The sequence below is a fragment of the Cyprinodon tularosa genome, unplaced genomic scaffold (assembly GCF_016077235.1).
Source record: "Cyprinodon tularosa strain WSP-4 unplaced genomic scaffold, ASM1607723v1 ctg384, whole genome shotgun sequence".
Classification (NCBI taxonomy): domain Eukaryota; kingdom Metazoa; phylum Chordata; class Actinopteri; order Cyprinodontiformes; family Cyprinodontidae; genus Cyprinodon; species Cyprinodon tularosa.
In genome coordinates, this window is record NW_024039101.1 from 527,191 (window position 1) to 553,096 (window position 25,906).

At 40.8% G+C, this 25,906-nt stretch overlaps 2 protein-coding genes across 2 annotated transcripts; both read right to left on the minus strand.

Annotated features, from left to right (window-relative positions):
* Window positions 1–5,386: 5,386 nt before the first annotated feature.
* On the minus strand, window positions 5,387–11,882 carry ppp1r14aa (protein phosphatase 1, regulatory (inhibitor) subunit 14Aa). The gene is made up of 4 exons (XM_038297181.1): window positions 11,549–11,882; window positions 9,716–9,796; window positions 9,540–9,572; window positions 5,387–7,336 (listed from the first exon to the last, which is right to left on the minus strand). Exons 1-4 carry the CDS (start codon window positions 11,738–11,740, stop codon window positions 7,160–7,162), a joined length of 483 nt encoding a protein of 160 aa, XP_038153109.1. The 5' UTR covers window positions 11,741–11,882; the 3' UTR covers window positions 5,387–7,159.
* A 9,069-nt stretch (window positions 11,883–20,951) lies between these two features.
* dlb (deltaB) lies at window positions 20,952–25,701 on the minus strand. The gene is made up of 7 exons (XM_038297174.1): window positions 25,415–25,701; window positions 25,087–25,326; window positions 24,569–24,626; window positions 24,215–24,472; window positions 22,848–23,209; window positions 22,491–22,707; window positions 20,952–22,348 (listed from the first exon to the last, which is right to left on the minus strand). The coding sequence occupies exons 1-7, from the start codon at window positions 25,463–25,465 to the stop codon at window positions 21,633–21,635; spliced, it is 1,902 nt and encodes a 633-aa protein (XP_038153102.1). The 5' UTR covers window positions 25,466–25,701; the 3' UTR covers window positions 20,952–21,632.
* Window positions 25,702–25,906: the final 205 nt, after the last annotated feature.

A 25,906-nucleotide genomic window follows, 5' to 3' on the forward strand; every position in this document is an offset into this window, starting at 1 on the left:
TTCAGCAGTCTAATGGCAGTGGGGAAGAAACTGTTACGTAATCTGCTGGACCTGCATCGGATGCTTCAAAGCCTCTTCCCAGAGGGCAGCAGGGAGAACAGTCCCTGGTGGGGGTGTGAAGGTCATTTATAATGGGACACGCAGCGCTGGGATGAAATGCCTTTATTGGAGGGAAGAGGAGCCCGGATGATCTTCTCTACTGTTCTTACTACTCTTCTCACCTTCTTCCAGTCTGAGGTGCTGCAGCCTCCACACCACACATTGAGAGCTGGCCAGAAGTATCTCTATGGTGCTTCTGTAGAAGGTGGGGAGGATGGGTGGGGCCAGGTTGGCTCTCCTCATCCTCCGCAAGAAGAACATGCACTTTTGTGCCCTTTTGATCAGTGAGGTGGCTTTTACAGTCCAGGTGAGGGTGTCTGTGATGTGCATCCCCAGGAATTTGGTGCTGCTGACCACCTCTACAGCTTAGCTGTTGATGACCAGTGGAGCGTGGTTAGACCAGTTCTTCCTGAAGTCCAAGATGATCTCCTTGGTCTTCTCTACGTTCAGATCAGACGGTTATCTCTGCACCAATCCACCAGCTGCTCCACCTCCTCTCTGTAGTTCTGGTCGTTGTCATCACTGATGAGGCCCACCACCGTGGTGTCATCTGCAAAATTCACGATGTGATTGGTGGTGAACCTGGGGACGCAGTCATGTGTCATTAGGGTGAACCGCAAAGGGGCTCAGGACGCAGCCCTGAGGGGAACCTGTGCTTAGACTGATGACATCAGAGGTGTTCTGTCCGACCCGGACTGACTGAGATCTGTTGGTGAGGAAGTCTAGCAGCCAATTTCAAAGAGTTGTATTGAAGCCCAGCTGTTCCAGTTTGCCCATCAGATGCTATGAGATGATGGTGTTGAAAGCTGAACTGAAGTCCAGGAACAGCATCCGCACATGGGTGTTCTTCTCTTTCAGGTGTGCCAGGCTCAGGTGGAGAGCAGCAGAGATGGTGTTGTAGTCCGTGGTCATCCGAATGCCTTTCTACATCCTCCTGGTGTTGCTGTCATCGTGGAAAAGATCCTGGGTTTTCTGGCTGTGGTTCTGCTTCGCTGATCTGATGGCACAGTTTAAGTTGGCACACGCTGTTCTCAGTGCCTCTTTATCACCAGACTTGAAAGCTGAGTCCTGTGCTTTTAGCGATTTTTCGAACCTCTCCATTTATCCAGAGGGGTTGGTTGGGCTGGGTGGTGATGTTCTTTTTGATGCTGGCATCCTCTATGTATTTGTTGATGTAGGCTGACACAGTCATAGCATACTCATCAATATTTAATAAGTTGCCATATGTTGCTGCAGCCTTGAAGATGTTCCAGTCAGAGCATTCAAAACAGTCTTGGAGAGTCTCCATGGCACCCTCAGACCACACACGGACCTCTTTAAATGTCGGTTTAGCCCTGATCAGCTGGGGCGTCTGTGGAGGGGGTGGGGACGTCTGGAGCCGAGGTATTGAATTGCACTCATTGCACTGATTTTGTGCAGTATTTTCTAATGCAAGGCCTTTCAGAATCTATAACGCAGGGGCATTATTATTTTTCAGTTAATGAGGTTTTAATAGGAATAGGTGGAGTGCAACTTTTCTACTTCTGTTATTTGCTGTTGTTTCTCAAAAAAATGCATAATGATATTACAGCTTTGATTGATTTATTTAAATTTGAAACATTGCCTAGCCTGTAAGGTGTTAAAAAAAAGAACCAATTAATCGAATCATATCGCGCTGTATTCTTGAGTATCAAAAATAATCGAATCGTTGGGTCAGGAAATCGATACTAAATCGAATTGCTATGATGGGTGTGATTTACACCCCTAGTTAAAAGGTAGCTTTTCCGTCTCTTCTGTCGCTACAAGTATGCTTAGTGTGAGGGTTTGTATTTGAGTCAATGCAATCCACTGGTTTTCCTAGATAGAAAACTTTGACTCAATTTGACTGTATGATCTGGTTGAACTGTAAAGTGCCTTGAGATGACTTGTGTTGTGAATTGGCGCTATATAAATAAACTGAATTGAATTGAATGTAGATAAATTTGACGTCCTTTGAATCTATTATTTTGCATATTTTAATGATACAAATAGAACATTTATAAGACAAGTTTACCCCTGCAGAATTCTATATCTTCAAAAGAAAAATAGGATAAATCCACATATAACAGACACATTTACACTATATTTGGTTAAAGATGCACAGATTTACCTACTGTTTTAGTTGCTGGTAATTTCAAATGTAAACCTTTTCAAAGCGGAAAATAGTCCTAATTCCACATTCATTCAGTGATGCTTCAAACATTGACAAACAGCATCTAGTGTGTGTGCTTAAAAAATGTGTATAAATGTAACAAGAAATACTGCTTTTCTTTTTAAATGAAATATACCCTGATTTTCACTTCAAGCATAACAAATGGAGCATGCATATTTTTGCCTAGGACAAATGACATCAGACCAATAGTGTCCCTACCAAAGTTGAAATCAAACCTATGCCCTTGGGACAATCAATATGTTATTATTGTATGGGGGGGATACAGTCCTTATAATTGTGTCAGGAGGCGCTCCTGAGTGTGAAAGCTGTGGGAAAGAAGCTGTTCCGGTACCTGGTGGTTCTGGTGCGTAGGCTTCTTCAACCCCTTTCAGACGGCTGGAGGGAGACACACCAAGCAGTGTGATATAATGCCTCATAGAGTCCTGCTGATACTGGTTAAGACCACATGCCACATTTGGCTTTGTAGCCAATTAAATAAGGTTTACAACAAGCTTTTTATTAAGCTATTATAAGCTTTCATAACAATGAAAGATACTCACCAGTCAATCATCAGATCAAAATGAAAAAAAGAAGAAAGATATATGCATAAAAAAATGTATGGCCATCAAAATGCTTCAGTGAGATTAATGGGGTAAAATTACTGTGTAAAAGCAATAAGCAGATTTGGAATGATGTGGCACATTTGGAGAGGTCTGGAGACGCTGGTGACACCAGAAGTTAAAAGTTTCATAGCTCTGGAAGTGTTATACCTAGATGGCTGAAATGCTGTGCAGTTCTGGTTTACATGATGAAGAATAAATATAATAAAACGACAAAGGCTTATTTTCAAGCATTTTTACTGCTCTTCAATAAAGAAAGAAAAAAAACATTGAGTCACTGTTGAACTGATGCAGTTTAAGCTGTGTTTTACTCACAGTTTTCCTTTATGTTTTTAGAAACTATAAGGTGTTAGCTTTAAAATTATGTATTACACCTGTAATTTGGCCGTACAGTTCCTTAGTTATTTCCTTTTCCATTTAGGTATCCAAAAACGGTGAGAATTACTTAAAATTAGGTAGAGGATAATTAAAAGAGATCATAAAGAAAGAAATCTGATCTTATTCAAGAGATTAACTTAGGTTGGGGTAACAGTTGGAGGGATTATGATCTTTAGTCATTTTTATTTCATGTCAGGAAGTGGGATTTGTCAACTCTTGAAATTCTCCAAGAAGCAGAGATGATGTAGGGGGAAAATGGGAAAAAAAATAATAGCATGAAAATCGGTTATTGTGTGTTGTAATCCTTAGTTTTTTTTTTTTTTTTTTATGCACAATAACACAATAGCATAATAGTATATTATGCTATTGTACATAACTGTAAAAACCCTTTTTATAGTAATATCCACCTGTATATTATATTCGGTCCATATCCAGCTGTAAATTTCTTTCATAACACTAGTTATCTATATATTATATTATATTAGTAAAATTCTGTTTATAATAGTATTCATCCCTATATTTATTCAGTAGAAGCCCATGTCCTGTATTTATGGAACCATTATTTATCCTGCACTTGCTGCTATTGTACTTCTGGTTAGACCTAAACCGCATTCCGTTGCCTTATAACTGTACATGTGTAATGACAATGAAGTTTAATCTAATCTAATCTAATAAATAACGCTTTTTGAAGGAAATGTAACTGAATTATTTAAGCTGTTTTGTCTCAGTCTTTAGCTGCTTCTCATAGGCCTTGCAACAAGAAAAAAGTTATTTTAATGGTTTCTAGCAGTTCTCTGCAGTTATTGATTAATAAACAGCAATGTTCTTAAATGTTTCTGATCATCCACAAGGTAACAATGTTATGAAACCAAGCAATGGTAATAAATGCAGAGAGCTGTTCCAATTTTCCATGCAAAAAATCTGCCATATTTAGGGCTTTAAAAAGTTTGGTAAGCCACAGTGAAAACCTGTATTCACAAGTTGGCAAAACAACATAAAAGAACCCAGAACCACATTATACAGGAGCAGGACTCCAGTTAAGAAAAAGGCCAACTAAAATTTGTTGCATTAAATAGTTTTTCTCTCAGTACACTGCAAAAACACTCTACAAATAAGTGCAAATTTCTTAAATTAAGCGTATTTAGCCTTAATTTGAAAAGGTAAATAAGATGATTTGCCAATGGTATGAGTATTATCACTCTTATAATTATACACTATTTATACACTATAAATATACACTTAAAAAAATACAATGCAATTGTTTTTTTCTTATTTTAATTATAAAACGGTCTTGTTCCAGTGCCGTACTTACCTCAATTCCAATATATGAAATAACTGTAAGAAAAACTTAATTACGGCATTTAAATTTTTGCAGTGTAAATAAAAAAATTTTTTGGATTTATTTAGGTTATCTTATTCTGATATTAAACTCTTCTTGATTTTCAGGAAGAAAAAAAAAGCAGAGAGGGAAAAAATCTGTAAGGGAGTATAAACTGTAAAGCAGCAAATGTGAGAAGTTTTTAGGATGTTTGTCTTTCTGAGATTACTACAGGAAAGCCTCCTCTGCCTGTCCGGGCATCGTTGGGCAGCTGGAAGATGACTTCTAATCAGACAAGCTTCTGCTTGTTTGTTTTACCACAAAGCAGGGAGAAAACATCATGCTCAAAAGGAGATCTGGTTTATGTCAGTTTTTCTCCAGGGAAACATGAGCTGGATACCCACACTACAAAAACTGAAATATAAATAAGTGGATTCTTCTTGAAAGGAATTATGCTTTTTACATGAGCAGACAATTCAGACTATTTGCCAACTAAAGAAGATAATCTATGTTTTAAAAGGGGGAGGGGGGGGGGATCAATAGGTGCAAAAACACTTATCTAAAAAAAATTTAACTTTTTTTAAACCCTTTTTTTCCAGTGTAATCTGATCAAGGACATATTAATGCTGCTGATAGCAGAACCTCTCCTCACATCAAAACAAATAAAAACATGTGAAGAGACAGATATATCAGAGTGTGCACAGCCTCTACTCTAAATACATTTCTGATCATTTACCTGGAAACAGAGGATATTCTTCCTACAGCTATTAAGGAGATTAAAACTAAAAACTCAAACAAAAGTGAAAAAGTTATATAATATATTTATTAAAGGCTAGAGTTCAGGAGCAGTTAAAAATATTTGTAACAATTTGAAAAATGTCCTATCCATATCCATGGATTGATCTAATTAGATGTTTTTGACCACAGCTCATCATCAATCAGCCATCCTGAACAAATTTCATCTAATGTTAAACACCCAACAGACATAACATCAGCAACAGGATGATGTTAGGAGTAGGAATGTTCATTTACTGTCTGGAAATCTGTACGAAATTTTGTTTTGTAGACACTCTATATACTCTGTATATAAAATGACAATAGAAGTTGTTTACATCTAAGGATATCTGTTGATGGGCCGGAAGTAGCCATTTTTTCAGCAAGCCTCCAAAGCAGCAGTTCAGGTGGGGTTCTTCTGGTCTCCAGTGGACCATGTGTCTACAAGGTCCGATGAAGGAACAGTGGAGAACAAGTTGTTGGGTCATGGGTGGCTGAGAAGCAGTGGGCTGAGACATTCAGTCTAGTCCATCAGAAACGTTATGGTAGACTAAGTCTGTGGTCTAAACAGCAGCAAGCAGTCAGACCATCCAACAGGAATCCAGACTCTCTGCTCTTCCACCTGCAAATACTTTCCCTTCTAATTTACTGATTAAAGTTATCACTTGGTGACAAGCAGCAACAAGAACAATTGGTCCATGAGGTTGGAAAATAATGGGAGCTTTTAGATCTAATATAGGAAGTCAATAGCCCTATTTACACTACCATCTGAAAACTGAGCTGTGCTGAGTACGGACCGAGCTCTGAACAGTTAAGTATGCTGAGCTTGGTTCCTTACGAATGTTTACACATCAAGCTAGCACGGTTCCTCGCCTCCTAGTGTCAATCTACAGTACTACTGCTCTCTAGTAGGAAAACTTTGTGACTTTTGCTCTGTCCAACATTCCCTGTATAGCGCTGTTTGCCCAAATTAAAATAATAGCTTCAGTCTTGTTGTAATCCCAAGTTGCACCACACTCTTTTGAAGCTATTTTACAAAATGTAGTGTTGAGAAGATTTCGATTGTTGTTTACAGTTCTGTTTTGTGGCAGGTGGCAAGCAACTTACCAATGTGCGTTACCGCCAACTACTGTAAGCTGATTGTAAATAGGAGATGACGCATTCTGCTCATACGCTTTTTGTTATCAGAGAACTGAGCCAGAACTGAGCCGCGCCAAGCCTGACTGTTGAACTAGAACTAGTGTAGTGAGGTTCAGTTGTATCTGGCACAGTCTGGTTCAGTTTTTTTTTTACATTGCCATTGCCATTTACACTCAACAGGTAGCTTGGTTACTGTGCTTGGACCGATCTCGGCACAGTTTTAAAAGGGTAGTGTAAATGGGGCTTAAAGATCAAAGGGTGAGTTTCCTCAGGTAACCACTTAGTTCCTTTAAGAAGTACAGATTCTGCTATTTTTTAGGGCATTCAATGGGGAATATATGAGTCCATTAGTGTCAGAGACAGAATGAACATTAATACAAAAGATAACACATAAGTCATAATTGCTAAATGAATTAGTCTTACTTTTTAATCATTAAAGATATTGGGTTACTGCTTAGTTGGATTACTTAGCTTAGTTTGGTTCTGTTTCCCTTCTATCTTAGGCTGGGTGGTTCTGTTTTAATGCCTTTCTACTCAGTAAGCCTGACTCAGCAGCAGAGTCATACATTGGAACTGGGTCAGTATATTTGAATCAATATTAATCCCAGAACCGCCTGGTCCAACATCTGTTTGTCTGCGAGCTGAACCTGGATGGGCTCATCAGAGACTCTGGTTGTGGCGTTGCGTGTGGTGGATGTGGGGCTGTGCGTTATGGAAGTGGTAGGGCTCATGGCGGTGGACACTGTGGCAGATGATTGGATGTTCAATGCCTTCGCTCTGCAGCTCATTCTGCTTATGAACTCCCACGAGTTTTTCCACCAGTTCCTTGATGAAGGTCTGAGAAAGAAACAGGAACCAGAGCAGGTGTCACAGAAATAAAACATATTTAATATTTTATTGCATCTGTTTTTAATTTATTTATAGAATTTCAATGTGTTATATGTGAATGACCAATGGCATGTAGCTTGAATTGAACATATAAGTGGGAGGCCCATGGTCACTCTGGAGGAGCTACAGAAGTGCACTGAAGAACATGACAGAAGTACAGGTCTGGGCTCTCATTTATAAAACATAGAATCCACAATAAAAGGGCACAGCTAACAAACACCTGAAACACACCATTATAAAACCATGGTGACAAACAAAACAGCTCTTCTGAAGCTCCACCCACATTTAACCAAATTCCTGCAATTGTGTATTTGAATGAGTGTGTATTTAAATGTTGGTGAGTAAGTTGGAAAGATAAACTTGTTAGGTAGCCACAGTAAGAAAAAGTATTAATGAAAGTCGGCGTACACAAGTTCCACACTCAATGCTGTGCCTATACGAGAGTTGAAAGCAGTGAATGAGCTGACAGTTTGTCTCTTAGCATCAAAAGACTCACAGAGCAAGACTAAAACAGGACCGTTAGTTCAACTGTCTCCTTGAACCCTGGTCGACTTTAGCTGATGGCCGCTCACACTGAGCCTGGTTCTGCTGGAGGTTTTGTTCCTGTTAAAAGGGAGTTTTTCCTCTCCACTGTCACTACAAGCGTGCTTAGTGTGAGGGATTGTCTTCGAGTCAATGAGTCGATGCAATCAACTCGTTTTCCTTAGAGAAAAAACTTTTAATCAGTTTGACTGTATGATCTGTGAACTGTAATGTGCCTTCAGATGACATGTGTTGTGAATTGGTGCTATATAAATAAACTGAATTGAATTGTTTTCTGGTACTGTAGTATGTCAGGGCAACAGATAGGATGTATAACCACCTTCAGAGAAATAAATGACCCACATGTGTTCTGTTGTAGCAACAATCAAAACGGAGCAGGAAAAAAGCAGCCCAGTCATTATAAACAATGGACAGCCCACATTACGCTGTCCCAACAAGCACATTTACTGGTTTACTTAGCCTGTAAGAAGCAGAATACAAAACGCACCGACCGTTTAACATCAGACCAGAATTAGAATCATTACTCAGAGGTGTCAAAAGGTGATGTAGAGAACAAACAGGACAGAGGTGTCATGTTTATTACTCAAGTAGAAGTATAAATCCCACTTAAGAAAACTATTGTAGAAGTTAGCGTATCAACTTAAGCTCTTTACTCAAGTAAAAGTCTACAGGTAACATTTTTAAAACTACTTAAAGTTTAAAAGAAAAAATAATGCATGTTAAGGACAAAAGCTTTATTTAAGGAAAAATTTTCTACAATTCTGGATGATAACTTCCTTATATTTAATTTTCTTAGTTTTAAACCTAATTGCAGTGCCAAATTTAAATTTGCATCATCTTGAAAAAACATTTATTTTAGTCTGTGGTGAAAGAAAAGTTGGAGCAGCAAAAAGAAATTAATTGTCTGGATGGAACAAATTATTGTGATGGTTCTAATTTTTTTAATAGCAACAAGCCATAACAAAAATGAACTTAAATGAAACAAAAGGAGCATATCTATTTTTAAAACGTAAGGAGTAGAAGGTAGAGATAATAACAAAAAATGTCAGGAATGAAAGTAAATAGTTGTCTAATAGATAATTACTCTAGTAAAGTATAGATAGCCAAAGTGTCTACTTAAGTAAAGTAACAAAGTATTTGTACTTTGTTACTTGACACCTCTGTCATTAGTCAGTTATTCTGTTTGCTCTATCCAGAGTTCGCACTTTCAGCAGAATCGGATCATTAAACTGTAGCTTTGAAAACTGATTTTTGGACCAAACAGGATTTCTTTCTGGAGAGAAGTCACCTTTTGTCCATCTTTCTCAGGACATGAAACTATTTCTATCAACAGAAGCGACGGAAGGAATTATAGCCCTTTGGTTTGTTTATAGACATGATAAAATAAAGCTGCTCTCAGTTGAAGCTGCAGCTTTTCTCTGGACACTATCCAGGAACCGGGCCTACAACTGGACCAGTGAAAGAACAATGTTTGACTCCAGAAAGAATTGTTGTTTCTGTGTTCAAACTGAGGGAAGGGAGAACAGCAAGCCACTGTTTAGGAAGCAGCAGGATGAGAAATGTTGGGCTGGGAGAGAATGATCAGAACCAAAAAAATTTCTAATCCTACCTCTGTGTTGTTACTGCAGTTATGGAGAAGTTCCTGTTAAAACAGAAAAAACACATTATAGACTCAGACAGATTTACACACCTATGATGCTAATAGAGTAACACCTTCTTGGATCTACTGACGCCACTGGTTCAGCATGAAACATACATACAAACACAGACCTGTGGACAAGTTACCTTCAGCTTGTGGACTCGCTCGTCATCAGTCTGCAGGTCGATCAGGTCGTCAATGTTCACCTCCTCTGGCATGTCGCTCTCCTTAAGTCAACAAAGCAAAATAAACAGGAGAAGAAAAATGTCAGTCACTGTAAAAAATAACTAAATGTAGAAATGAGATACAGAAAAATACCATGACCTTCTGATTTCTGTGGGTCATAATAAACATTCATTCAGCACCAGAAGCTCTGCAACCAATTGGAAACATTCAAATAAAAGATCAGTCCCTGGGAGGACTGGTAGTGTTCAAGTGTTGTGCATTTTTTTTTGTGTGCTCTTGACCAGTTTCTGGATCTTTTATGAAAGAAAAGAGGTCAGAATATTTTGGCTGATGAAATAAGATGTCTTCCTGCAGAGTAACAGAAACTTTGACCTTTCCTCACCCCACTGAGAAAAGTCACAAACTGCAGACATCTGGAGGGTGTTTCACACTGTAACACAGCCTGCTTATCTTTAAACAATCAGCCATTGTACTGTTTGTGTGGAGAAACCAGCCATCCACACCAGTCGTCTGAGCTCCTAGTTTGTGTGACTGGATCTAGGCACAAACAGGACTGGAGTCCTGGAGGACGCCATGTCTCTTCTAGTTCTGTCCTCTGTGGGGACATATTCTTAAAGGAAAAGTCCGGTCAGCAAAGAATAATGAATGGATAATCATTTATACCTAAAACTAACATGTTCACTGTTATTTAATTAATTTAGCATTAATCAGTAAATAAATAAAAACAATATTTTTCGTTGCGATCACTGAGGCTGGGAGCGGCCATTTTTGCCCAAATATAGTAACGCCTCCCTCCTGTCATCTTCCAGCAGTGACGTCACGGTGCGGTAAGCCTAGAGCCATTCTCCCCGCTTTACAAGCAAAATTAATGGGAACTACTAGACACTTCTGCAATCAACAACAATTATTGAAGATTTCCAGAGGACTTCACCATTGAAATTCACCAGAGCTATAGTGAAACTGACAATGCCCATGTGCATGGCAGTTGGATGTTGGAATACATCCGGTAAAAGTGAAAAAAAAAGAGTTATTCCACCTTTACTATTCCTGATCCTCCATGGACGGGTTTGTCGTTGGATCGCCAACTTGAAGAGGAGGATTTGCCACCGAACTTCATGCCAGAGAAAAATCACGTAATATGTAGCCAACATTTGGAAAAAGAATGTTTTCAAGATGATTTGGATAATAGGGCGTTGTGACAAACACCAGATACAGCACTGGGACTTGATCAACAGCCGATACCGCACCGTGACGTCACAAACCAGTAGGTGGCAGTAGTGCTCTTCACAAACATGGACCCCTCCAGTAAAGCACATTCAAATTATAATTACTCTTAATTAAAAACATTGATCATTTATTGAACAGGATGTTATAATTTCCTTTTTATTTCTATTTTCTGAATATGACTTATCCTTTAAGTCTTGGTTTTATCTGAGGCACTGCTTGCTGGCAGGAAATGTTTCAGCTGTGATGATAAGGACTCCAGTGTGTCCTGTTTTTTCTTATCACTGGAATCCGACTTCTGAAAACCATCCAGTCTGATTTCACAAAGCAAACTGGTAAGATGGATTCAAAAACACATTTTCCCTGATGCTTACTCCCCGTCAGCCTTTATGTCCCATCATGTCCATTTAAGGACAGGAAGAGCCGATCTATGAGAGGAACCCGGCTTATTGTGGAAAGAATGCCTTGTAAGGAGATGACCCCCCACCCCAACACCCCAAAGATCACTGGGACCCTTTTAATGACAGCTCTCTCCAATAACTGCTGAGGAGGAGCAGCTGTGGACCCACCTGACCCCGGTACAGCCGGTCCAAACTCTCATCGATCCACTTCTCCACGTCCAGCCGCCGCTGCAGCTCCTTCCTGTTGTACTTCACGGTGACCCGGGCATGCCTCTTCGGGATGTGACCTCCCAGCTCCGGCTCTGATGGGAGCAGCTGATCGCTGTCTTCTAGCGGCGTCCCGCTGCGCTCGGTGGCCATCCTGCTGTCCTGATGACTTCTGCTCTGATTTTTTCCTCACCTGAAGTTTGACTGCAGCCGAGCGCTGGGAGGCGACAGCAGCTGTTTATGTGGGGGTTGGGATAGTTATTGATGCGGTTCCAGGTCAGCCCCTCCGCCAGTTGGTTTGCCGGTTTCATGTCTCAGTTCCCTCCTACTTTCATCACAGAGCTGCAGGCAGGGGCGATTCAAGGACCAGATGTTTCGGGGTGCTGAGCACATCTGGCCAGAGAAGATTTCACTGTTTTCTACACATATTTTAAAAACTTGTTCAGTGCGTTTTGCTAAAGACTGACTCCATCATTCACTAATTCATGGTATCTGAGACGTGAGCCAAAACCCTGACAAGCAAAGCAAAAAGCAGCAGAACAATATTCTAACAAATTAAAGCTTTTAAAACAACTAATTTCATGAAAATCTTTGAATCAGTTTTCATGAAATGAGTTTTCTCTTTTGTGTGCCAAAAATTACCTCCCTGATATATGAAAAATAGTCAAGTTAATGAAATGTTTTTATTTGCCACTTTAACTTTCGCTACTCTGTTTGTTTTGTTACGTGTTTTTTTCTGACCTTTCACTTTTCACACACCTTGCTCTGTTCTCCCTTCTCCCTCTTTAGACAGGCAATCATAAAATGAATTATAAATATAAAAAAAACTAGTTACAGAAATAAATGATAGCAATTTACTAATGTTTCAATAAATATAAATATTGAGCAAATCAATAAAGACTAGCACTCCTGCCTTACAGCAAGAAGGTTCCGGGTTCGAATCCTGGTCTGGGATCTTTCTGCATAGAGTTTGCAGGTTCTCCCTGAGCATGCAATGGTTCTCTCCGGGTACTCTCCTGCTTCCCAGTCCAAAAAACATGTTTATTGGCTTCTCTAAATTCTCCTTAGGTGTGAGTGAATGATTGTTTGTCCTGTTTGTCTCTGTGTTGCCTGTGATGGACTGGAGACCTGTCCAGGGTAACAGACTCACAGTACAAACAAATCACTTCCTCTTGGTGATACTAAAATTATGTGTTTTTGGAGAAAAGTCTATTTTTGGTGAAATTTTAATCAATAAATAACTAATGAAGTAACCAATAACTACTTTATTACACATTGCAGTGCAACCAAACTCACAGTACAAATAAACAATCTTCTTTTGATCATACCACAACTGTAACTTGGGGAAATGTGTTAAAATATATTTTTTGGAGATCTATATTTAATATGTTAAATATATTAAATATGTCCTCAGCCACCAGCTAAAACAGTCAGCAGCTGCTGGTATGATAGTGGAGATAGAGGATAACCTTGTCATGTTGGGACCAAGGTTTCTAACCCACATGCAGAACACACGGACTCAGAGGGAAAAGTACAACAGTTTATTGAAACACAATGATAGTAAAGAACTGATTCTTGGGAAACAGATCCAGGACTGGTCACAACTGGGTTCTCTGCAGAGAGGGACAGTTCGGTTAGCTGAGATCCAAATACTGTTGCTTGTTGAGTAATGCAGGTCTGTACCTGTTCAGTGATTTAGGCTGAGCGGCAGAGGGAGGGAACCAGGAGGGTCCAGAGGCAGAAGGTAGGCAGAGGGCTAGGCAGAGGCAGGGCTTGACTTCAGACTTTGCAGTGTTCAGATCAGAGTTACTTTCCAGTTCTCTTCTTGAGAGCGGGCAGGCAGGTTTAGACAGTTTGACTTTCCAAGGTTCTTCTGAGATCAGACAGCTGGTTTCAGCTGAGAAACTCTTCCAGAGTTCCAGGGTTCAGTCAGGTTCTTCCGTAACTGGCTTAACACTCTGGCACTGGAGTGTAGCTCTGCCACTGCTTAAATGCTGGTCTCCTGATGAGCAAACGAGCCGCAGGTGTGGTAGTCAGCTTCAGCTCCAGGAGACCTAGGGCGCCCTCTGCTGGAGAAAGGTGGACAGACCTCCAGATCCCAACAAACCTGGGGAATAAGATTATAGATCAGAAAGGTATCAACAACCAATTTAAGTCTTTTTTATAAGGATCTTTATACCTCTGAAATAAATGATAAGGAGAAAATAAAAAAGATTTAAAAAAATATGGAAATGCCAACCCTAGAAACGATAGATAAAGAGAGATTAGAGGGACCCTGACTGCAATAGAGATAGAGAAAGTGATTAATAACATGAAGACAGGCAAGGCACCAGGCCCGGATGGGTTCCCGAGTGAATTTTATAAAACATTTGCCTGTAAATTGATACCCCTGCTCGTACGAGTATATCAGGAAGTCCTTGAAAAAAAAACCTTACCCCAAACAATGTCACAGGCTATGATCTCAGTCATTCTTAAGAAAAATAAAGATCCACTTAAACGTGAATCATATTGCCCAGTGAGTCTACTAGGATGTGATTATAAGATATTGACTAAAGTACTAGCAGCGAGGATTGAGCCTGTTATAGGTAAGATAATACATCCTGACCAGACAGGATTTGTTGCTTGTAGACAACTTTCTAGTAATATCCGTCGACTCTCAATGTGATATACACTGGGGAAGGTAACATCGATCCCGAAATTGTAATATCCTTGGATGCCCATAAAGCTTTTGACAGAATAGAGTATCCTTATTTATTTACGATCCTGGAGAGATTTGGATTCAGTCCAAAATTTTGCGCATGGATTAAATTACTATACGCAAATCCTCAAGCTATGGTAAGTACGAATAATATAATATCTGACCCATTCCCTCTGTTTCGAGGAACAAGACAAGGGTGTCCTTTGTCGCCCCTGCTCTTTGATTTGACAATCGAGCTCCTTGCAATAAAGCTAAGAAATGCTGCTGAGCTCGGCGGAATACACAGAGGGATAAAAAAAAACATAAACTCTCGCTGTACGCTGACGATCTGCTTCTTTTTCTGTCAAATCCTGCCACAAGCATTCCGGTGGCTCTCGGTATTGTTGAAGACTTTGGGGGGCTTCGGGTTATAAAATTAATCTAGACAAAAGCATTTTGTTTCCAATTAATGAACAGGCGAGGAAATTATCATTCCAGGCCTATCCTTTTACAACAAAGAAAGACAAATTTCAATATCTAGGTGTTACGGTAACAAGCAAATATAAAGATAGTAAAATTTATAGTAACAGCAGATAAGGCTAAATCAGATATGGAAAGATGGTCCACCCTCCCAATTTCATTAGCAGGTAAGATAAATTCTGTAAAGATGATCATAATGCCAAGATTCCTGTTTTTATTTCAGACAATACCAATTTTTATTCCGAAATCTTTTTTTAAAGAATTAAATAAATGTACATCCAGCTTTATATGAAAAAAAAAAAACAGTCCCCCGGATTAGAAGACAGTTTTTGGAGAGACAGAGAGAGGAGGGGGGCCTAGCTCTACCAAATTATATGCATTACTACTGGGCAGCTAATTTACATAAATTGTTGTTTTGGGTCTCACAGTTAGATGAAGAGAAAACTCCAATATGGGTGCATATGGAAAGGTATGCGTCTAGCCCAATATCCCTGCATTCCCTGATGTGTGCACCTCTGCCCTTAAGTAAGCACTTTTATATAAATAACCCTGTGGTAAGAAATTCTATTAAAATCTAGGTCCAATTCAGACCCCATTTTAGAAACAGAAATGCCCTCCTGTCTGCTCCTGTTTATAGTAATCACCTATTCTCTCCAGCTTTAGGGGGAACAGCATTTAAAGAATGGCATAGAGCTGGGGTGAAATCTGTCAAAAATCTGTTTAAGGATGGAGTACTTATGTCTGCGGCTCAGTTGGAAAAAGAATATGGAATCCCCTTAAAAACCAACTATTTCAGATACTTTCAGATTCGAGACTTTGTGAAAAAGACATTCTCCTCATCTTTGGAATCATTGCAGAGTGAGTGGATAGATGAACTATTAGATATGAATCCGACTATTAAGGGGACAATTTCTATGCTCTACATCACAGGTGTCAAAGTGGTTCCAGAAAGGGCCGTGTGGCTGCAGGTTTTCTTTCCAGCCCAGTAATAGCACACCAGACTCCAGTGTTCTAATCAAGTGAGTCCAATCTGAACATGATAACTTGATGAGATGACTGGAGTCTGGTGTGTTATTGCTAGGTTGGAAAGAAAACCTGCAGCCACACGGCCCTTTCTGGAACCACTTTGACACCCCTGCTCTACATTAATATTCAAAGGATGACTTCCCCATCCCTTGACTATATAAACAGAAAATGGGAAGAAGAACTAGAGCTAAACATTTCAAATAACGAATAGAGGTGGGCTGTAGAATACATACATTCTTCATCAGTGTGTGTTAGACATGGATTAACACAATTTAAAGTGCTACATAGACTTAATTTCACCAGAGACAAACTGACGAGAATGTTTCAGGGAGCCGAACTGACTTGCCCTAGATGTAAACAGGTGCCAACCAACACATACCATATGCTTTGGTCCTGCCCCAAACTCAAAGAATTCTGGATTGAAATCTTTAAAACTTTCTCATCTGTCTACAGGAAAGATATTGAACCGGCCCCTCAGGTAGCCATTTTTGGTGTGGCACCGGGGGGGATAGAATGAACGACAGCTCAAAGGAAGGCAATAGCATTTTCTTCACTGTTGGCCAGGAGATTGATTTTATTTAATTAGGTAAAGGCAGTTCCACCAACTCATAAATGATGGATAGAGGAGGTAATGGCACACCTAAAGCTAGAACATCTTCCATTTACGTCACAGGGTACCATTAAGAGATATTTCAAGATTTGGCAACCATTGATTTCCTATTTTGAATCCGAGGTTCAATTTGCTTCAGCATAATCAGCAGTTTTTTTTTTGTTTTTTTTTTTTGGCGGAATTATTATCATTATGATTGTTATTCATACTTATGTTTTTGGTTTTCAATCCATGGACATCTGGAACATGGGTTGTATGTGCGGGTGTAGTAATTGTCTTGTTGATAGTTTTTTTTTTGTGATGTCGTTGTGATGTAATTATGGAGTCTTTTTGTTTTGTTTTGTTTTGTATGCCCTGGACGGGGTGTTTGTTGGTTTAATATGAAAAACTAATAAAAACAATTTGATTATTAAATATGTTTCATAATAAATATTTTAGAGCAAATATTTTATAAAAATAAATACTCATTTCTTAGTTATGTGTTCCCACAGAACTAAGGAATGAAACAAAAAAAGGTAAACAGTTCAATGTGCTGATGAAGGTTCTCAGTCTTCCAGGTCATAGTCATTCCGTAAAAATTCAAAAAATATCCACTGGACTTGGTTTCCAAGATTTGAAGACGTTTCGCCACCTCTCCAGGAAGCTTTCTGAATTCAAATGTCTGGATCCGCAGTGAGTTTGAGTCTTATATAGACAAAGCCTTGTATCGCTTGGAAACATGCAAATGGTAACCGATGAATGGGTCGTTTGGTTCCATTGTTAGCCTGTAATATCTGAAACCTGTCTATGATTGTTAAGAGTCAGTTGTTAAGGAGGTGTTGTTCAACGGCTGGAGCGGGTAGGTCCCTCGTTCCTCTGTGATGGGGTGGGTTTTTTTTTTTTATATCTGGAAGGGATCATGTCTATGATTGAATTGTATGTTTTTGAAAGCTGGAATCTGAGTCCACCACCTCTGTTTAAAGTTGGTTTTTCTCTCTTAACATAGATGGCTTCCTTCACGCCCCTCTCAAACAACCTATTTTCTTTATCTAGAATGTGAACATTCTGGTCCTCAAAAGAATGTTCTTTGTCCACAAGGTGTAGATGTACTGCGGAGTCTTGTCCAGAGGAGGCCGCTCTTTTGTGTTGGGCCATGCATCTGTGGAGAGGTTGTTTGGTTTCTCCAATATAAAGATCAGAGCATTCCTCGCTGCACTGAACAGCATATACCACTCCGCTCATATTCGGTCTGGGGGTTTTATCTTTAGGATGCACTAGCCTCTGTTTAAGGGGTTTGTAGGAGACATAAATGGTTATGTGGTGTATGATGTGTCTTGGAGGTGGAGACTCAAAGGGAGGTGGGTGTGCAGAAAAGGAAGTAGGTGTATAAGTGCGCACTCACCTGTCTCACTGATGAGAAGAGGAACGGTGGGGCTGCCGTAATGTTGTTTGACCGCTTCATTTCACTACATTTCATATTATTTTGTTTCAGTATTCATTCGTTTCCTATATTAATTAATGGATCTGACTTTGTTTGCCACAATCATCCCTGCTGCGCTGTCATTAACTCATGCTGGTGACAATAAACAAACAAAAGCATCCTGGACTCCAGCGTATCTGTAACAATATAAACATTTAAGCGCACCACAAATAGGGCAAGAAAGGAGGACCCGACCCGAACTCTCAGCGGCCTAAAGGTGAGTGGGCACTTATACACCTACTTCCTTGGTGCATTGAAGCCGCTATAGGTTTGGTTTGGCTTGAAATGTACTGGTATCTTGTGTTTGGAGAAAATCTTGAGCTTTTCAGACACTCCAGCAACACATAACATATGTGATGTTTTTGCGTTTAATTTTCCCATCGCTGTCTTCTGTTGCGTGTCGTTTGGATTTACTTGCTGATTTGATAAAAGCCCAGTTTGGATATCCACAGTTTTGGAGAGCATCTTTGATGTGTTTCTGTTCTTTTTCCTTCCCTTCTGTTTTAGTAGGGACATGTTCTGCCCGGCGTTGTAAGGTTCTGATGACTGAGAGTTTGTGTTCCAGGGGGTGGTGTGAGTCAAAAAGAAGATACTGGTCTATGTGAGTAGGTTTCCTATACACTTCAATGTTTAGGCTTCCATCTCCTTCCATGCTTACCAGACAGTCCAGAAAGGGTAGTTTGTTGTCCTTGGCATCCTCTCTGGTGAATTTGATGTTATGGTCAACAGAGTTGATGTGTTTTGTGAAAGCTTCCACTTTCTCTAGCTGGATTTTGACGAAAGTGTCATCCACGTATCTAAACCAGTGGCTTGGTGGTGTTCCATTGAAAGTGTCTAAAGCTCTCTTTTCCATTTCTTCCATGTAAAGATTGGCTGCAATTGGTGACACGGGAGATCCCATTGCGCAACCATGCTTCTGTCTGTAAAAATTACCTCTGAATTTGAAATAGGTTGTGGAAAGACAAAGGCCCAGTGGTGTGCAGATCTTGTCCGGAGTGAAATTAGTCCTGTTGTTTAAATCACTATCTTGTTCAAGACGTGTCCTGACTGTTTCCACTGCCTCTGTTATAGGTATAAATGCAAAAAGTGAAGTAACATCAAACGATACCAGGGTTTCTCCTGGTGTCATCCTTAAATGTTTGACTTTGTTGGCAAAGTCTTTGGAGTTTTCTATGTGATGTGGTGTGTTCCCCACCAAGGGAGCTAAGATATTAGCAAGCTGTTTAGCAATGTTATATGTTACTGAGTTAATGCTGCTGACAATGGGCCTGAGTGGTGCCCCTTCTTTGTGAATTTTTGGGAGTCCATATAAGCATGGAATTTCCTCCCCTGGATATAATCTGAAATAGACGGTGCTGTTAATTACCTTGTCTTTTTCAAGTTGTTTGAGTTAGTCTATTATTTTCTTTTTGCAGCCGCTGGTTGGATCTCTTTTCAAGGATTCATACGTATTAGTGTCGTTCAGTAGAGTGATAATTTTGTCCTGGTAGTCTGAGGTGTTGAGGACTATGGTTCATCTTCCTTTGTCTGCTGGTAATATGGTGATGCTTTGGTACTGGCTCAGGGATGTTATGGCTTTCATTTCCTGGGGTGTGAGGTTGGAAGGAGGTGGTTTGGTGCTGGACAGGGTAGCTGTTACCTTCAGTCTGAGTTGCTCTGCCTCCGTTTCAGCCAGGTTGTTGTTCCTGATGGCCGATTCAGTGGCAGTGATCAGTTCCACAATGGGTGCTTCTTGTGGAGAAATGGCAAAATTCAGGCCTTTACTCAGTACATCCATCTCTGGTTTTGTCAGTGGTCTGCTAGATAGGTTTTTGACCCACTTGTCTTCGACCTTGATGTTGATGTTTTCCTCCTGAGTCATGTTGCTCTCTTGTTTAAATGCTGCTTTCTGTTGTAATCTTTTGAATTTGGCTTTTTGTCTTTCGTTTGCTTTTTGATGTTGTGAAAGCTTGACTTTATTGACAAACATGGCAAGTTTGGATAGCTTCTGCCTTGTCCGATCTATTTTGTGTGAGAGAGCTTCAATTGTGAAGTGAGTCTGTCTATAAGCAGCTTTTTGTGCGCATTCCTAAGAATCTCTTCTGCCCTGTGCCCTTTGATAGTAGACTTCAGTCTTAGACTGTTGGGAATGAGAGCTTGCTGTCTACATCTTAAATTGAACCATAGATGGTTCCTATAATCTGCAAGTTTCCTAAGCAATTTCTCATATTCACGCGTTATTCCGAGGGTGTCTTTCCCAAAATGGAGTGCAATATGCTGATGAAGGTTCCCAGTCATCCAGGTTATAGTCAGTCCGTAAAAATTAAAAAAAATATCCACTGGACTTGGTTTCCAAGATTTGAAGAAGTTTCGCCACTTCTCCAGGAAGCTTTCTCAATTCAAATGTCAAAAGTAAACAGTTCAATGTTTTCATATATTAAAGGTGAATATTCATGTTGTATGCTGTAAAAAAAAAAAAAAAAGCACCATCAGTTTTGATGATGCTTAGTGACGGATCAATCAACTCTGCAGCCACATCGAAACACAACAAGCAATTTTAGCTCCTACCTCAGTGGACCTCAAAATTAATTTGGTATTCTTAGCGCGGTTCCACTCTTAATCATCTTGAAAACATACTTTTTTCTGCTTTTTTTCCACACTGAGTCTTGGAGTTCTTGTAATTATTTTCAAAACTTTCCTGGAGAGATACTAACTAGCTTAGCCTATTTCATCCATTTTTACCCCCTGCACACATGTATTTGTTGTAAATACAGACACTCCTAGACAAACCTAAATTAAACTCAGAACAAAATCTGGCTTCAGAAGCTGACACTGAAGATAACCAAACACAAATCCCGACAAGTCGTATCAGGCAGAACCTTTAGATCATGTGTGCAAAACTCTGAAAGCTCTAGATCACCTCTAAAAATAAAAAGAAGAAAACTATGACATCACCGTCGGTCAGAGGAGAGTTTTCAGATTTTTAAAGGAGGATTCTATGAAGAAAATACCAGCTGCATGAATTAATCATTAGAACAAATATTTAATTTCCAAAATTTTACCTAGACTCTGTTTACTCATCAGATTATAACCCCTGTAATCTCATGGTGCAGGTAGCCAAGGACAGGACAGCTTCATCACACGTTTTATTCCCAAACACACAAAAGATTAACTTAAATAACATGAATGAAAACATGTAAAAGAACACAAACTTTGGCATGAACATAAAATGGCACATGAGTGTAAAACCACCACTAAAACATCATACTGTAGATATCATCAGAAGAAATGGCTCCTTATATCTGCACTTTTATCTTTGGGATATTTCATATATCCAGATACAACATCAAATGTCACAGTCTGCGCTTAGCATCATATAAATATATCTCTACATCTGTGATAATCAAGGTGAAGCTTCCAAATAAATAAATAATATAAAGAATAAAAAATGATGGTTCACACAACAAGGAAAAAATTGTCAAAGGAAGATTGAAATGCAAAAAAAAAAAATTTTTTAACAAAAGAAAGTGAATGTACTGAAAATATAATTCTTCATCCTGCATTTGGTTTGTGTTGTAGGTCCTATCATCAAAAGGTCACATTATTTGTCTCTTTGGGTCTTAACATTGAAGAGCACAGGCCCATAAAAGTTTTCAAATATCCTTATAACTTCATGTCCTTCATGTCAGACCTGAAATGTTTACACTGACATCTCTATCTGTTACTGCTTTGCTCTTCTTTTGACAAAGATAAAGGCAACAAGTGCTAAAATGTTTTTTTTTTTCCTGTATCAAAATGTGTGTTTTGTTCTGCTTCATCTCAGTCCTGCTGTAGAGCTAAGCATGGCCTCGTCCATCCATACGAAGTCCTGATGCTCCACTCTGGCTAGGCTGCTCTCCACTGGGTTGTGCCTGTATCCCGGTCGGCCATCGGGGCAGAGGCTGAGGCGAGCAGTGCTGTTGCTGATCTTGAAGAGGCCATTTGGACTGAGGAAAGCATCCCTCTCACTGCCTCCCAGGTTGTTGACCGTCTCCAAGTCATTGTAAACTGCAATGTCTCTTAGATGCTTCCTTCCCTCCATCCTCCTTCTTCTTCGCCGCAGGAAAAGGATGCTCGCAACTAGAACCAGCACCAGGACTGCCAGGAGGCAGGATATGGTGACGGTGGTAGTCGAGGAGGCCTGGGAGGTCTGCCGCAAAGCTGGCTTGAAACTAGGTTGAAGTGTGAACTCACAGCTCGGACCCATGAAGCCCTTAGGACACTGACAGACGGGCCCTGTAAAGTGGGTGAAGCAGGTGCCACCGTTTTGGCAGGGACGGGCCCCGCAGGCATCTGAACGCACGCTGCAGTTCTTCCCAGTGAATCCCAAGGTACAGGAACAAGTGTAGTCATTCAGACCATCCTGGCATGTTCCAGCATTTTGGCAGGGATTCAAGGCACAGTCGTCGATGTTGATCTGGCAATTGGCCCCTGTGAAACCAAGCTGGCAACGGCACAGGATACTCTGGCCAAGGTCCAGGCAGTCACCACCTGAAAACGGAAGAAATTCAAAGTTCAGGAAATGGTGCAGTCTTCAAACTCTTGACTTGATAAATCCTAATAGAACAGAGCTTGTTTGTTTAAACTTCAGCCACAAGATGTCACCAGAGATAAGACTTCTGTCAGAACTCACCATTCAAACAGGGCCTGTTGCTGCAGCGATCCAGCTTCTTTTCACAGTTGGAGCCGGTGTAACTGGGAGGGCAGCGGCACGTGTAGCCCCCAGTCATCGTCTCCATGCAGGTTCCGCCATTAAAACAGGGACCATCTGCACAGGTCATGGCAATGATCTCACAGTTCTTTCCATAGAATCCCTGTGGGCAAGTGCAGGAGTAGTCGTTCTCCAGGTCCTGGAGACAGATCACAGATATAAAACCTTACTTACTTGATATATTTTGTAGTCAATCCAGTAAAAGATTAATAGATATCCGCTGGACAAAGTCAACCGGTAGACCTACCCAAACTTAGTTGGATTAGGGTCAATACTTACATTGCAGCTGCCTCCATTCTTGCAGGGGTTGCTGTCACACTCATTGGTCTCCAGCTCACAGTTGGTTCCTCCGAAGCCGGGCCTACATGTGCAGGTGTAGCTGCCTTGACCTGTGTTGGTGCAGGTTGCCCCATTTGCACATGGCTTGTGGTTGGTGCAGTAATTGAGGTCCTGGTCGCAAAAGAGCCCCCCCCAGCCTTCCTGACAGTTACACTGCCATGGCTGGCTGCATGTCCCATGGAGACAACCTGGGTATTGCACACATTCATTGCAGGAGGGGCCCTGCCAGCCCATGCGGCATGTACAGCCCCCTGGGGCCTCACAGTAGCCATGCTTCTCACTGCAGTCCGCCGAGCAGATGGCTAGAAAAGAAAGGGAGGGGAGGAGTAGTGATTACAATGGACACACCTTCTCAAACACACAGTCCCCCCACCCGTGTCTGAGCCCAGCCTCGTCTCAGACGTCGCTGTTGGTTAAGTATTAATCCAAGCAGCTGGCAGGCACACAGCCCAAGAATGAGGCTTTCTTTCATTTCCATTACACACACTGTATCACATAAACACACCCCACACACACTCACAGCCCCACACACACACATTCCTACTCAGAACACCCTGAAAAGTGTGCATTAAAGGGCCCACAACACTTTCTCTTATAGTAAGAGAACAAAAGGCAGATGGGACATCACAGATGTCCAATGAATGGAAAAGAAAAAACACATCACTCAGATAAAACCTTACAGCTCTAAAAGCTCTGGCCAGTTTTTCCAGCAATAGCTCTTTCTTCAACAAATTTTGACACAGAAAGTAGGTTTTTCCGGTTTTCAATATTTTTGGACAACATGAGAACTGTAAGCAGGTTTAAAGTCATTTTGAGAGAGAGTCATAAAGGCTGTTGGCTCATATGGACTTTTTGGGGAGTAAAAATATAACTGAACATCTACCACCATGTTCCTCCCGGGGTCAGAGCCAGCCCAAGTTATGTCCTGAGTTGCTGCCAGGGGCCAGTAGAGAAACACATGCAGCAGCTTTATCACACAAAGCATGGATCACAGAGCTTTTGGGTAGAATAGGTAAAATAAAGGCTGAACTTTCAAATGAGCTTCAAAAGTACAGTTTCAAGTTCTACAAAATGTAACAGGGTTTAGTGTTTAGAAGAGAAGATGTTTTAGTTTTAAAAGTGTAGATGCAAATTATTATAGTTTGATTACAATAATTCGACAATTTCTCTGTCCCTTTGGAGTCTGCTTCACAAGCTTGGGTTCATTTATATCTAGAGCTGTTCTTTAGTAAATCCCATGGAAAAAAATTTGGTCCCCTAAATTTGCTTAGGGCCTCATAAAATTCTCATTTGTGAACTCCACTCACGCTCAGAGCAGTAGTTCCCTTTCCATCCCTCCAGGCAGATGCGGTTGCCCTCCTCATCGCAGGTGTAGTGGCCCAGCGTGTCGTCCCTAGGCCTGCAGTAGTCTGCACAGCCGTCCCCAAAGTAGTACTCGTCGCAGTAGACGTGGTAGGAGTAGCGCAGCTCACTCTGCTCGCCGAAGTGGACGTCCTGGGACCAGTCCTCTCCGATGGCAAGCCTCCTCCTGGTTGCCAAACGGCTCACAAGGTTGTTCTGGTTATCTAAGAAGGAGAGAAGAAAGTGGTTATGCTGTATAGAAGTAAAGACCAAAAACTCAAACCTTAATTTATTTCTTGTGTTTTTTGGGAACAACCTACCAGTGTACTCTGTGGGAGATTCTGCATTCCAGGCTTCAATTATCAATGAAAACGTTCCCTGAAACACATGAAGAGACCTTTCATTTATATTCCGCTAATGATGGGGTTGCACATTATCATTCAGAGCAGTATGATATTTGATGCACCTGCTCCTATGGCGACCAATTAAATCAGGCAGGATGTATCAAGTCATCCTACTAGAGGAAGGTTTTACAGCTCTTTGGCAGCAAGAAATTAAAAGCAATTTTCTGCTCAGATGTTGGTAATGAAATATTATATCTACATTAAATATACCCACCAACAGGTCTATCAGGGTTTGGTCAGGCACCATGACCTACCAGCGGCCATCTAGGATCTCATGCTGTTAGCCAAATATTCAATAAAATGTAATAATGTGTAAAATCTGAGAACTGTTGCTATCTGTTAATTTAAGTGTTTTCAGAAGAGTATTGCGGGTCTTGGATAGTTTATGCCTGGGTAGAAAGGACGAAATTGATAGGCGTGATGGTTGGACTTACCGGCCATTTGAAGTGGAAAGGAACCCTGATAGGAGCGCTGCTGGAGATAGACGTGTGGTCCGCGCGGATGACGTTCGTGTGGCCGGTGCCAAATGTGCAAGGTGGCTCCGCTGAGATCACATCCTCCGGGTGCTTGAGGCAGATTCTGAAGAAGATGTGACAGTCTCTGTGTCTTCTGCAAATGCGCTGCGCCGTGTGGAAAGAGTGGATCTTCAACTCGAAAACACCAGAGGACCAAACCTGCAGCCGCGTAAAGAAGCATCATGAAAAAGGTGCGTAAATACATCGGAAGGGCGTTAACAAGTTAAAGCAATATAAACCAACTCACCACGTGCACTAAAACCAGGGCCAAAAGGCATCTCAGATGTAAATGTGCCATTGTGTTCGTAAAAATCAGGTTTCTGTTTAAATGGAAGTTCGCATGTGTCGCGCGGAATAATACCCAAATAGCAGGAGTCCTCGGAAGGTTTCAGTCTATAACTAAGCTAAAATCTCTTCAAGTTTAATCACTAAAAAGAGTGAGATCCGTTCAATGCTTCCCAGTTCCCTCTGATCGCCTCCCTCTGTCCTATTAGGATGTTAGTGCTCACTTCTTTTGGCTCTGATGCATAAAGGCGCAAATGAGTTTTATACACTCAAGTCCTGCGCGTCACGCAGGAGAGGTGGGGCGTGCACAGACCTCATGGGAGCTTATTGACAAACTGGAGCTGCTTGGGGAATTAGGAAACCCACATTACATCTGGCCTGGAAATCTGAGAAATATTCATAAGAAGCTGGCGTGTAGCAGATAGGCTTTTTAAGTATAAAGGGGAAAGCCGTT